Source organism: Zootoca vivipara, chromosome 12 (genome assembly GCF_965207765.1).
Source record: "Zootoca vivipara chromosome 12, rZooViv2.hap1.1, whole genome shotgun sequence".
NCBI classification, from domain to species: Eukaryota; Metazoa; Chordata; class Lepidosauria; order Squamata; family Lacertidae; genus Zootoca; species Zootoca vivipara.
The window spans coordinates 25707314-25721463 of record NC_142595.1 but is presented as its reverse complement, the minus strand read 5'-3'; the positions used below and the strand labels follow the sequence as shown (position 1 = coordinate 25721463).

At 45.5% G+C, this 14150-nt stretch overlaps 1 protein-coding gene across 1 annotated transcript; it reads right to left on the bottom strand.

The window, feature by feature from the left end:
- Positions 1-8952: 8952 nt before the first annotated feature.
- Positions 8953-11632, bottom strand: TCAP (titin-cap). The gene is made up of 2 exons (XM_035136562.3): positions 11426-11632; positions 8953-10401 (listed from the first exon to the last, which is right to left on the bottom strand). The coding sequence occupies exons 1-2, from the start codon at positions 11572-11574 to the stop codon at positions 10017-10019; spliced, it is 534 nt and encodes a 177-aa protein (XP_034992453.1). The 5' UTR covers positions 11575-11632; the 3' UTR covers positions 8953-10016.
- Positions 11633-14150: the final 2518 nt, after the last annotated feature.

Below are 14150 nucleotides of genomic sequence, written 5' to 3'. Positions count from 1 at the left end.
AGTATGCTTTTTAAAAGAACACAACACAACTGTGCAATGTTCAACTAAACCTGCAATCCAACATACCCACCTCAGAGTAAGTCTCATTGGCCACAGAAGGACCTCTGAGCAGATTTCCATAGGATCACACCATAAAATGATGAAGGGATTGGAGTATTTTAGAGCATACTGCAGGGAGCTAGATGGAAACTCAGTCCGATTTGGTAGGGCGCAGTCAGAAGGCATGGCAATGTGCTCTCCTTTGACTCCCCCTACAAAAGGCAAGTGGGAAGGGCTAAAACCTCTCTTTCCTGCTGGCCCATTGCCTTCTGAGGCATAGCTGATGATCCTTTGCATGTGGAACTCCTTGCCCCAAGACTTCTCTGTCTTCTACCAACAAAAAGCTTTCTTTTCCCAGTGGCTTTTGCTTCTGCTGCGGCTCAATTTAATTTAATCTGTCAGCCTGGGTTTATTGTATTCTTGCTCTGTGCTGCATTTGTGTTTTTACTGATGGATTGTTGTTGTTTTTGTATGCCTTTTAAATTTTTATAAGCCACTTTGACCGACGACTTTTTTTTTTGAGTGGAGAAAGCAAGTTATAAATCTTCGTATAAATAACAAAATGGCAATAAGTGTGTGTGTTTTGTTTGTTTTCACCAACTGCCTAAGCCTTAACAGTCTCGCTCCCTTCTTGGCCCTGAGCAAAGGTCAGCATATTATGATCCTCACTATGGGAAAACAAATAGCTACTCCTGTTTTTTGGCTAGGGGCCTTGTAGGGACAGCAAGCCAAATGATATCCTCCCTGGGCCACAAGTGTGCTGGTAAGCCTCACATTGATGCTTCACCCAACCCAGTCTACAGCTGCCTCCTCCTCTCCCTTACACGTTGGGTCTGGTCAACGTGAGCCGCTCTGTACGGTATCTGCATTGGGCAAGCAATGTTTTTCCCAAAATGGATGGGGAAGGGAAAGCAGATGCGGCCTCAGTTTCTGTTTGGCTTGGAGAGTTTGTGGGTTTGTCTATGAAGACCTGTCAGCCACCCTACGGCCAGAACATCCTGAACTCTCCCAAATTGTCTGATCTCAGAGGTGAAGCAAGTACTTAGATGGGAGAAGGTCTGTCAGCCAGAATACTGTTGAGAGAGAATAGGTCCGCTCTGCTTTGTTGTTGTTGTTGTTGTTGTTGTTGTTGTTGTTGTTGTTGTTGTTGTTGTTGTTAAAAGTGGAAGTCTGATCTGTTGCTACCCTGTACAGAGCTACATTATTATTATTATTATTATTATTATTATTATTATTATTATTATTATTACCGTATTATTATTGCTATATTTTCTATACTGCCTTTGATCTGAGGATCACAGGGCAGTTTACAATATCGAAACACAAAAAATACATACCATAGATTGCCCATTTCATACCACCTTTTTCTGTGGCTCATCTGGCACCATCTTTACATTTCTTACAGCACCAGGCAAAAGCATTCCTATTTACCCAGGCCTATGGCTAATAGATAATCTATGGCCTGTAACAGTGGGGGGGGGGAGGACTGTTATTATGATTTTTATTTCATTATTAGGCTGCCATTCCCCCCCCCTATAAAAACCATAGCCTGGCGTGCTATGGTCCATGGGGTCACGAAGAGTCGGACACGACTAAACGACTAAACAACAACAACAACAATAAAAACCAAGATTAAATGTGAGATTGGCTGTAGCCTTGCACCATATGTCTTATATTAACTAGGGCTTAACTAGGGGGACATTACTAGGATTTCAAAGGTGGAATTGAAGTCGGGGGGGGGGGATCTCCAAAAGGTGACACTTTGTACTGGATCTTAGGCAAGTCAACTTTTTGGGGGGGTCCTGGTTTTTACTTTTTGAAATACAGCAACCCTATCTTAACTGAATATCTGATCCATAGTTAATATTTCCCATACCTAATAAACGAGATCCTTGGGTAATAGGGTGATACGTGTTAGTTCATTTTGCTGCAGTTTGTAACTTTCTCGCTGCTCCCCTCCCAACCCTTTGGGTTGATGAGGTGGAAATGGGTTGCAACCTGCAGGCTGAGTTTCAGGGGAATCGGCTGCTTTACCCGGACCAGAAGTCTCCTGTTTCCTCTGCCATCCACACGTGTTGGATGCTCTGACCTTTGGTCACGTTGGAGGGGTTTGTGCTGTTATGTTAGGAAGTGGTCTCACGTGGAGGGGAATGCTTTAAAAGGAAAACTGGGGGGAGAGGGGAGGAACAGCACACACACAGCAGGCAGTTACCACCTAGAAGTTTGTGCGCTTGGTTGTGTATGTGCTAATCTGCCAGGATTATCTTTTTATGGTTTATTTCATGGCCTTTGGAGACAACCACTCTTGACCTCCCTACTCACCTGCCACCCAAATAAACAAAGATACAGTTTACTTCTCCATCCAGGAAAGGACATGCTGATAGTCCCCTGCCAAGTCCTCATTCTATTTTTAAAGCTCAATCCCATTTAAAGAGGGGGGGGGAGAGGGAGGAGGGAGGAGGGAGGAGGGAGGAGGGAGCATCTTTCCAAATACAGAAGTACAAGAATGCTTTTAAATCAGGGGAAGCTGATAAGAATGTGTGCTTGGGAGAAGGGAAAGGCTCTGCTCCAGTTATTAGAGGTCAACATCCACAAAGTTAATGGGGTGGTTGAGGGTGGAGGAGGGGGGCAAACCCTGATAAGGTGTATTATTGATTAGTGACCAAAATGTCTATCATGATGGCCTGTAAGTATGAAAAGGTTATTTGTTTATTTGGGGGTGGGTGGGGAATAAACTAAACTGCCTAGACTGCTCCATTTCAGACCACAGGTGTGGGCTCTCATAGGCAGGTCCTCTTTCAAAGGAAAGATGCCCAATTTGCATTTTTCAAAACAATACCAGACCCTCCATTTTGTCCCTGTTCCAGTTTCTGTTTTGATAGCGGAATGTCTCGCTTTTCCTTAGGATGTCCCTATTTTCATCAGATGAATATTGGAGGGTATGGAGTTATGCAACCCCCAAGCCAAGGAGATAAGTGACGATACAACCTTTAGAATACATGTGAAGGCAGCCCTGTACACGGAAGTTTTTTTTAGTGTTTAATATTTTATGCTGTTTTTATATATGTTGGAAGCCTGTCCAGAGTGGCTGGGGTAGGGTATTATTATTATTGTTATTGTTATTATTATTAAACAGGACATCCCTACTTTCATCAGAGGAATGTTGGACGGTATTGCAACACACAAACCGAAACCCAGCCATCTTTTGGAATTCACACTTCTCTGAATTTTGCAGTGTGGCTCTCCAGCTAAGAAACATGTACCAAAAACACACACACACAAGCTGCGATAAAGTGTGCATATAAATGCATATGATAGTGAAAAGAACATACAAACTGTGTCGTATGAAGGGGAATTGCTTGACAATACTGTGTAACGTTAGGCAAATTTGCACGCAAAGCTTTGCGTACCAGGGGAAATTCTCGTTAGAAATGCTAATGAATTTTCACGAGGTCTTTTTAAAACATTGCCAACGGATGTGGGAAATGGGATTTAAGACTGGGAAAACTGGGAAAGGAAACGCTACTTGCTGTTCTCTGTTCCTTTTTTGCAGCTGTAGGAGGTCGGTGGTCTTCAGCCCTTTCAGATGCTGTTGCTGCTGTTGGGTTTCACATTAGACCACCAGACCATGGCACAGCAGTGGGTCCTGACCCCCCAGTGTCATAGCTGACAGCATTTCTTTTGCTCTAACCCTTCAGCAGTGCCCTCCTCCCCCATATATATAAATAGCATTCAGGAATCCTGGCTTTGAGCCTGCCAAATCACACTGTCTTCCCAGTAGAATCGCTAGAAGGATTTGGCAGCCCTGTTGGTTTTGGGTTATATAACTCCCTCCCAGCCCACTCCATACCTTGTACCATTGCCAAATGCCCTGGCCCTGCTCTGGCATCACGGACCTGGCCCAAAGGCTTGGATTAGCTGTCCCATCCCTTCCTCCTCCCACCGCAGGGTCTCGCCCACATCCCCAAGGGGCCAGATCACCAGGCCTGCCCTGTTATCGTCCTAGTGACTTGGGCTCCTCACGGGCAGAGACATGTGAAGGCTGGGCTGCAAAGGGGAGCCCGAGCCTGTACATATCAGGCTATCTTTGGGGTCGGTCGCCAAGGTCTTCTGCCCTAACTTTGGTTACTGTTTGTAAGAGAGAGTTTGGTTTCGGAGGTTGCTAGGGGAGGAGGGATCTTCTTGTGCATGGAGTGGGGGTGGTTATTATTTGTGTACAAGTGGGACAAGCAACAAAACGTTGCCCTGTGTTCCTCTTCAGTGTTCCAGCCAGCCAGCCAGCCATGCCCTCTTCCAGGATACCATTCCGTTCTCTCTGCCCCGCTTGTGTGTCCTGAGTTAGGGGCCATTACATGTCCCTTAGTATGCTCAGACCCTGTTTGCGTGCAGCCTTGTACAGGAACAAAATGGCAAAAAAGCAATAATCTTTCTTATCCATCAGCAGTCTTAGCAATGGCATTATAACATCACAACTAGGAGAGCTTTTACAACCCTCTACCTAATCTTTTTCAAATAGCTATGATATTCCTTATTTGAACTGTCTCATAATATTAGCTAACCTTTAGTTTAAACAAAATTAGAGTCTTATTTTGGGGGGGTTTTACCCCAGGCTGCGGTGTAGCTTTCAGTTCTTTTCAGAGTCTACAGTTCCTGTCTAGTTTTTGATAAGAAAACCTCAGCCCCTAAATATTTTCCTTCTGAGGAAACAGAGATTTTTTTCCCAGTGAAACGAGTCACTCAGCCAGCACCTCGTCAAGGTTTACTTTATTTAGAGGTTTCTTTGAGAAATTTATGTTTTTTCTATATCAAGGTTTCTCTCGGGAGATTTAAGCTAATTTTGTTTTGTTTTTTTGAACAATTATTAGTTTAGTTTTAATATCATTCACTATATCAATATCTCATTTCGGGGATTTATCTCAGTATAGTTTTGTTTTTGCATCTGTACAGGAACAAGGCTGCTTGCCCCATTCCTGCAGTGTGTGTGTGTGTGTGTGTGTGTGTGTGTGTGTGTGTGTGTGTGTAGAGGCTGCTGTTTGCACAGTGCAAAACAATCAGAGCCCCAACAGAATTCTGGGATCTGTTTACACATGTGACAAACCCAAATGTGATCCGTCCTTCTGAAGGAGATAAACACATTCCGCACTGCTCTCGCCATTCCTTAAGAGCACAATGCCAAGGCATGGTCTTGTCAGGCAGCATCCCCTACGAAAGTATCTCATGCTGTTATGTTATACTGGGTTAGGCTGAATTTCTAGAGGCATAGCTGCCTTGGCAGCAGAAGCAACAAAGAGGTCTGCAGCCTAAGGAAAACAACAACAAATATAGGACGGATCTGCCTTATCCCAAGTCAGACCATTGGTCTGTATTGTGTTATTAAAAAAAAAATTAAGGGACACACATTCCACAGAAAACCAATCCTTCATCCTTCAAAATTAGGAAATATTCTCCGAAGAAGTAGACACTTTATTTTAGTACATAGGTCAATACCAATGTCATTTTAGCTCTCTTGGTAACCCCAAATATTTCCCCTGCAGTAAAGGGAAATATCCTGGAAAACCCTTTTCTTTTCACCTACAAATCCTGTGTATGAACAGGAGAGGTCTGTGACAATGATTTCAGAAACTAGAGCATTTACCATTTCCAAAGAATGGTCCAGACTGGCCCGGGTAATGCATTCGGCAAGCATTATCATGGATCTTGACAGCAGACAGGCCACACCAGGGGTTCCCAAACTAAGGCCCGGGGGCCGGATGCGGCCCATTCGCCTTCTAAATCCGGCCCGTGGACGGTCCAGAAATCAGCATGTTTTTACATGAGTAGAATGTGTCCTTTTATTTAAAATGCATCTCTGGGTTATTTGTGGGGCATAGGAATTCATTCGATTTTTTCCCCAAAATATAGACCGGCCCCCCACAAGGTCTGAGGGACAGTGGACTGGCCCCCTGCTGAAAAAGTTTGCTGACCCCTGGGCCACACGATCAAATTTCTGTTGTAGACTGCCTCTTTCTGTAACGATTGTATGACGCTTTTGGGTGGTCTTTGGCGAAGGACTTGGGCAATTTTTAAAATCTTTAAAAGTTGTTACACACTTTTGTTCTGGTTCCTCACCATTGTGAAAGGTGGTGGTGGTGGGACTCTGTTGCCACACAAAAATAAAGATATCCCTTCCTTCTTTCTACTGATTCCTGCCTCTACCCATTCTTCTCTGACCAGTCATGGACATAGGGGACTCTGAGTCCCTTGGGAGATTTGGGCTGTAAAAGGCAACCCCAAATTTTCATTTAATTAGGGTGGATCTTCACACAAGGAAAAAAAACGCTATAAGTAAGCCAGAAATTAAATTGTTATAACAAGGAAAGAAAACAAAATGGGAAATTGCAAATATATTTTTTATTTTTTATTTGCTCTCCAGCACCATATGGTGTTGCATGTTTATAACGCATTCAAAACACTGTTTTTTGGCTAATGTAGCTGAGTCCATAGTCCACAATGACTGGGAGTAGCTCTCCAGAATTTTAAACAAGTCTTTCCGTCTCTGTCTGCAGGCACCAGGGTTTGGACCCGTGGCCTTTAGGATACAAATCACAGGCTCTGCTACTGAGCAGCCCTTCCCTTGTGGCACCTTTAAGACTAGCAAATTTATTGTGGCAAAAGGAGTTGTCCACTTTACTCCACAAAACCTTATGCCACAATCCACTTTTAAAGTCTTTTAAGTTGCCGCAAAACTCCCTGTTTTCACATAGGCTGGAGATGGACGTAGGCCTTTCCAGTGAACTCAATAACTGCATTCTGAGGTGTTTCTTTTCAAACGTCACATGACTTCCAATGCTAAACCTGCCTTCAGTCACAGATTTACTCCCTGGATATATCCTGGATATCCTTAGGGAGTCACAGATTTCGACAAGGGTCTACATGCTTTGATCATTGTGAACATGCGGTTAGCTAGCTATAAACTGTTAGCTAATGAATCGGCTCAGGCACATTTTCAACAATGGAGCTCAGGGGATTTGTGGAGTTGAGGGGAGATTTTGGTGAAGGGGGAAAATATTTGCTGATTCAAAGGTCTCTTCTCAACAACATCCAGGTCCGAGTTGCGAAAAAGATGTTGTGGTTTAAAAGGACATCTTGCGATCACTTTTTTGTCTCTATGGGTTGTGTTCAACTAACTTTTATTCAGCATATACCCATGGGGTTATACTTCGCTGTTAGTTGAATACAGCTCATAATCACCGGGGAGGTCCATGTTCCTGTGCAGTACCTGGGCGTATGTGTGTTTGAAGGGGGACTTCCATTCACACCATAGCTGCCAAGTTATCCCTTTTTTTAAGGGATTTTCCCTTATGCTGAATAGGCTTCCTCGCAAGAAAAGGAAAAACTTGGCAGCTATGATTCACACATCCTGGTGTGGGGCTGGCTGTGATGGAAGGGTGCTTGTTTTGAGGGTGTTTTACCTCTGGTAAGTAAGGAGGATGTTGCATTCATACACGTGTCGTAGCAGCTCCAGGAGGGAGAGATCCCAAATGGAGACACAGAAGCAGCTTAATCCTGCCCCTCCCCACTGTTTCCCTACTGCAGTTCTTGCTCCTGTGGGCTCATCCTTCCAGCCATGTTCATTTGTAAGGGTAAATAAACCATGTTTATTCCCTCTTTCCGCAATGGAAGTCATGTGAACAGCTGCATGCTCCTTGACATGGGCGTACCCAGCGAGGGGAAGGGGGGCAGCTGCCCCCCCCGAGAAGCAAAAAAAAATTTTTTTAATGATTATAAAGTGATGAAACGAAACAAAATTAGGTAGGGTGATGGTGTAAAAACATGGTGTTTACACACTAAAATGGTGTAAAAACCGAGAAGTATCTAGAGCCACCTAGCAACTGGTAGAAGAATCTATGTCAGCCAGCCACTGGGATTCAAGAGAGGGAGAGGTCTCTAGCGGGCTCTAGCAGAGAGAAGAGGGAATCTTCTAGAGGGGTCTAGTGAGTTCCGCGTCACTAAACTGAGCCGCCCGCTATTAGTTTACCTTCTTATTTACATTTAGAAGACATTGAGGCTGCCTAAATGGATATAAGAAACTGGTTCCAAAAAGGTAAGTTAAGTAATTTCTGTAAGAAAATTAAATTTAAAAGGGTAAAGACCTGGCTCAGAAGTACAATGGGAGAGGACAGACTGACTGGGTTGTGTTTGATGAGCGTCCATCGGAAATTCTTCAAGGAAAATCAGGACTGGATTGAAACGAAAGTTTTGAACAAGTTTTCTTCAAACCCAAGAAAAATGATATTAGTATAAGACATGTAACTAGAATAAAATTTTTTAAAAAAATTCAAGCAAATAATTGTAATAACTACCGTAATAAAGCACTGCTATAATTATATATAATTTTCTTAAAAGTTTGGTTTCATTCGCCTTTTCCGTGCTGAAATGTCACAACCTGAACGACCATGGCTCGCCCCCCTCCCTAGTTTTGATCCTGGGTACGCCCCTGCTCCTTGACTAACGCAAGCTGGACTGAACCAAACTATGCCACCCAATTCGATGTTGTGTTTCCAAAAGCAGCAAGGTAAGGTTTGCTTCGTTTTGCTTTGCTTCCTAATGTGTGCTGCAGCGTGAAATGAACTGAGAGACTGACGTCTGCTTGCGAGGTTGCAGCACAGAATCAGTGGCCGACTTGGCTTTCTTCATAGTTGGGACACCAGCTTCCTTTCCTTTGCACCCGTTGGACTTCTGCGTCACTCTTCAGGGCACACATCCCTTGAGCATGAAAAAGAGAGGTGGGCAACTTTGCCAGGCAACTGACAAAGATGCAAAGTCTTCGAAAGTAAGGAGGTCTTTGAAATTAAGGAGACATTTTTTTTCCGTCATTCCCCTCATTTTTATTTATCTTGTAAGAATACAATAAATCACCAAACAGCATTCCACTATGATCGATATTTTTTACTTTCTTCAAAAGTAAAACAAAGGACAAGAAATACAGGACATTTTGGGAGGGGTATTCACAGTGGATTTCTCTACAATTAATGATTTCTCTATAGTTTATCATACCCTATGAGGAGGAGTTTGGTGGGATGAGGTGTAAAACCAAATCTGTTCCTTGAACCTCTTCTATCCAGGCCTCTTCCTTTCCCTCTCTATTAGCCCCTTAATTCAACTTTGGCTCATCTTCACCTCCCCAAGATGCAGATGTTCCTCATTATAGATGCACTGGGAAATTTACTAAGCCCCCGTACCCCAAGTCAGGTCTATCTGGGGAGGAGGGTGAGAGAACGCCACCTCAAAAGTCATTTAGTAACATTAAGCTCTCCCCGCTCCCCAAGTACAACATTCGGATTCCTCTCCACCCACCAAACACCTGCACAGGCCACATCGGCTGAAACAGAACCAGGAGCATCGCCAGTGTCTTCCATACTCTCTCACTTGCCGCTAACCCTTCAACCTTCCTCTTCTTTCTGCAAGGAACCCTCGCTCTCTCCTGCTAAACTCACGAAGCAGGGCTCCCATCACCATCCATCTACAAATATGTTTCACCCAGCTATGTGAAACCACAGGGAGGAGGGCCCTTCACCTCCACAAGCTGCTTTGTGTATGACATTCTTGCTGTTTTCTGTTTCTCTCTCCTTTAATTCAGGGGCTCTCCCTAACTCTCCCTGGGGAGGTAGTCCTTAAAAAAATAAAATAAACACCACTGCAATGCACGGTGCAGAAAGGAAAGCACTGGTGGAAGAAGTGCGCGATGCTGTACATCTAATATATACATTTACACACAGAGATAGCCCTAGTCCTAGTCCTTGCCCCCACCCCACCCCCAAGAGTTCTCCGTTGGAGTCCTCAAGGTGGCTTCGATCCTACCAAATCTTTTCTATGTCCCTGGCCCCCTTCGGATTGTCCTCATGCAGCAACAGGTGTGGGGTGGGGGCCACCACCCCCGAGGCATCCAAGCCAGTTCCCGAAGGAAAGTCGTTGCGTTGGGGAAAGGTCCCGGATGCTCAGCCTCTCTGGGCATCCTGAGACATGGAACGGGACAAGGAGCGGGGCAAGCCTTTCTTGAAGTCGGGGCAGGTGGGCTGGATGACCAGGGGAAGCTCCTTGGTGATCTCGGCCACAGATTTCTTATCAAGACACACGCCGGACGCCGGCAAGGACTCCACAGACTCTGAGGGAGTTGGGGTGAGCTCCCTGGCGCTTAGCTTGGTCGGTGTGAAGATGGGCAGGGGCAAAGGCCGCTGGTAGGGCAGGTGGTAGGAGGTCAGAGGATGGCCCAGCAGACCCAAGCGAAGGATGCCCCATGGAGACCTCTGCACTATGACCCGGGCTTCCCGTTGCTGGCGGTAAGTTTCTCTGCGCTGCTTGTCTGCTTCAAACCGAGACCAGCTGTGGAGAGGAGTGGAGAATTAATCATAGATTCACCCCAAGGCTCTGGTTCAGTCATGCTTTAGCATCTCCAAGTGGGGTTGGAAGAGACTTCTGCCCAAATCCCTGGAGAGCCACTGCCAGTCCCTGTAGACAGTGCTAAGCTAGATGGCCCAATGGGTTTGATTTGGTTTAACGCAGCTTCCTAGGTTCCTATGCTCTTCTTTGCTTAAAAGGTTGACAAGCAGAGACTAGGCAGCCATCTGACAGTGATGCCCTAGTTGCACCCAGTGTTACGAATCCTGCGCTGAGCAACACCTCCTTCTGTTATTCTATGCACCCCAAAGCCCCCTCTCCCAGTCTTAAAACCCCCCACACCTTACCATCCCAGCCCTAGCCTGGCAAATATGATTAGACTGCTTCATACCGGGCGAAATACTTTCTCCCCTGATTTCATACTCATACAAGTTGCAAAGGGTTAGAAAGGAAAGGGACAGATTAACCAGAGCAGAGATTTAGCACTCAAAACTGAATCACCACAATTGCTAAAAGCAGAGTCTACGCTTTCATTGTCAGAGGTGAACCATGCCGTGGTCTCATTTGCTGAGCACACCAAATTATTCAGAGCATAAAAAAGCAAACAGCGCCTGGAAATCAGCTCTGGCGAAAGGATCTCTGCAAGCTGAGTGAATGGGTAAGTGCCTCGATGTGATGCACACTGGGGCAAAAAAGCCCCCAAACTTTATACACTGATGGGGCCTGAGATGTCTCCCCCTGCCCCTCCTCTTTGACAGAATTCCCACATGTCTGTCACCTCCAAGACTTGACTGTATCATAGAATCATAGAGCTGGCAGGGGCCCCAAGAGTCCTCTAGTCCAACCCCCTGCAATGCATGTTTAACATCTACCAATACTTGACTTTATCTAGGCTTCCTTGGGAGGATCAAGCCAGTAGACTTCTCTAACAAATACAAAGCCACCTGGCTGGATTATAACAGTTTGGACCAAGGCTAGGGTCCCAACCAGACCCAAGCCCAACACTCACCCATTCTCAGGCCTAGCGGTGAGTGAGAGGTCCTTCCATTCCGCACTGAAGGATTCCTTCCGGGATGTGTCTCTCTCTGATACCTGGCAGCTCAGCTCGGCTGCAGCCAGGCTCCCGGAGCTGCGAAGGACCACGCTCTTTCCGTGCATTGTTGCGGCTGGGCTTCTGCTTGAACTAGGATGAGTTCTCGGAGTCTCCCTTCGGTCTAGCCTATTGTCCCTGCTGCGGGTGATTTATATAGGTTTCCTGAATGCCGATTCCAGAGGGGTTGGCATTCAGAGCTATATCAGTCTTGCAAAGTCACTGGTGGAGCATTCTGATACCGGACACCTCCCCTCCCTTCCCCTGGGTGCGTTTGCTACTGGAAACCAAATTTGTGACGTGACAATATTTTTTTAAAATACATTTTTAACCCTGTCATTTCCTGGCAGCAACTTGTGGCTGTCGACGGGTCATTTCATTAATTTAGCACGGAAGATCAAAACATGCACTATTCTGAAATGGGAGCTGGAGAGATGCAATAATAATAATAATAATAATAATAATAATAATAATTATACCCTGCCCATCTGGCTGGGTTTCCCCAGCCACTCTGGGAGGCTTCCAACAGAAAAATAAAACACAGTAATCTATTAAACATTAAAAGCCTCCCTAAACATTATAGAAATAATGTTTGTTGCCATTTAGTTCGGTGCTTCCAATCTGGGCCCACTGGAAGCCAAGATACAACGGTTTCTTTTGATTCTCAAGAGGGATGCCCAGGTCCTCGACTAGAGAAATATCTCTCTCAATTGCTGAGGCTCAGCTCCACAAACATGCGAGACACTGTCCCATTGCGGTTTCCAACAACGGGTCTGTCACTGTGAGAACAGGATGGTGGACTAGATGGGCTGTTGGTCTGATCCCTCAAGCTCTCCTTATGTTCTTATGACTGCTATTTAGAAGCATTACTGCCTCTAACTGTGGAGGAAGGTCATAGCGACAGCTTTCGATAGCCCTCTCCTGCATGAATTTGTCTAATCCTCTTTTAAAGCTGGTGGCCATCTCTGGCTCCTCCAAATATTGAAGCCACAGCAGTCTTTGACGGTCAGCACACAGCGGTATATGCAGTGGTTTATGCAGCATGACGCTGCTGAATAGAAGTAAATATTTAGTATTTGACAACTTATGGGTGCCCATATTCATCACCTGTCAAAAGAACCCAACGTCTAATGAATTGGAAGTTCACAATTCCTCAGTGGCAAGAGGAGCATGTATGGCATACCCTCCAACATTTCTCTGGTGAAAATAAGGACGCCCTAAGCCGGAAAAGCAGGACATTCCAGGATCAAATCAGAAACTGGGATGACTTCTGTAAATCCGGGACAGTCCCTTGAAAATGGGGACAGTTGGAGGGTCTGAGATCTGGATTCTAATCTTTGATCAGCAGTGGATTTTACTTCCCTTGTATCATCTGTAAAATGGGGATGTGTTTAACTTCAAGGGTAAGCAGTGATTTCGAAGGAGGTTGAGCATTTCATGTGAAATCCAGTTGATTACTAGGGGAAATGCAAATGTTTAATCCAGGGGTCAGCAAACTTTTTCAGCAGGGGGCCGGTCCACTGTCCCTCAGACCTTGGGGGGGGGCGGACTATATTTTTTGGGGGAAAATGAATGAATTCCTGTGCCCCACAAATAACCCAGAGATGCATTTAAAATAAAATCACACATTCTACTCATGTAAAAACACGCTGATTCCCAGACTATCTGCGCACCGGATTTAGAAGGCGATTGGGCTGGATCCATCCAGCCCCCCGGGCCTTAGGTTGCCTACCCCTGGTTTAATCTCCCCCCTTTCTCTTGTTTACTCTTCATCTCATATGGGAAGGTTTTTTGAGAAAATACTTGGTTGCCGGAAGAAGACTGCTGTGACATGGGGCCTCATCCAGGTTGATAATGAGAACACTTACCGCTGTGATCTCATGTGCTGCAGGGATACTAATTTCTGTAATGTACATGACCCTGTTTATGATCTCATATGTGCCTACGATGTCACTATGCAGACATGAAATCTCAGCAGAATTTCTGGAACTTTCTGGCTTTGGATAATGAAATGAACCTAGGTGTCCTTTCCTCTGACGAAGAGAAATTACGAGTATGGGGATGCGATTCAGAAAGACATTTGGTGATGGATGGATAAAAGGGTTACGGGATTCACTGGCCGGAGAGTTTTGCACTGAGCCAGCACAGCTGAGTAACGACGCGTCTGGGGGATGAAGTCATTGGGAAAGAAATATCTTTCCACCCACTCATTTCCCCTCCCCTCACTACCTCACTCTGGTTTCAGGAGGACCAACAGCCCTCCCTCCTTCCCTTCTTCTCTCTCACACGGACACAGTGCCAGGTTCAAAGGCACTTTCGATCAGCCCCAGAGACAAAATGTCAAAACTTTGGCATAACGGGGAGAAAATGTCCTGAGTGGACTGAGCTGTCTCCTCCTACAGGGTGAGGTGGGGACAGGGGGCAACGTGACAAGCCGACTGGGCAAAAAAGTAACGCAGTATGGAGTGTTGTGGGCAGAGAGGGCAGGACTCTTGATGCACATGTCTCTCTGCGTGTGCAAGAGATTGCGGGAGGCATTGGCTGGAGGGAAGGCAGAGGGTGGCAAAGAGAGAAGGAAAACCAGTTAGTGGTGCGTCAGGCCTTGACCAGGCAAGAGGACTGGGCTCAAATCCTGGCTATGGAG

Bases quoted from the DNA above. Each gene is read 5' to 3' on its own strand.
- TCAP (XM_035136562.3), bottom strand. From the start codon at position 11,574: ATGCACGGAAAGAGCGTGGTCCTTCGCAGCTCCGGGAGCCTGGCTGCA. The intron at 10,402-11,425 runs GTGAGTGTTGGG...TCCTCTCCACAG, and splicing joins ACCGCTAGGCCTGAGAATGG to CTGGTCTCGGTTTGAAGCAG.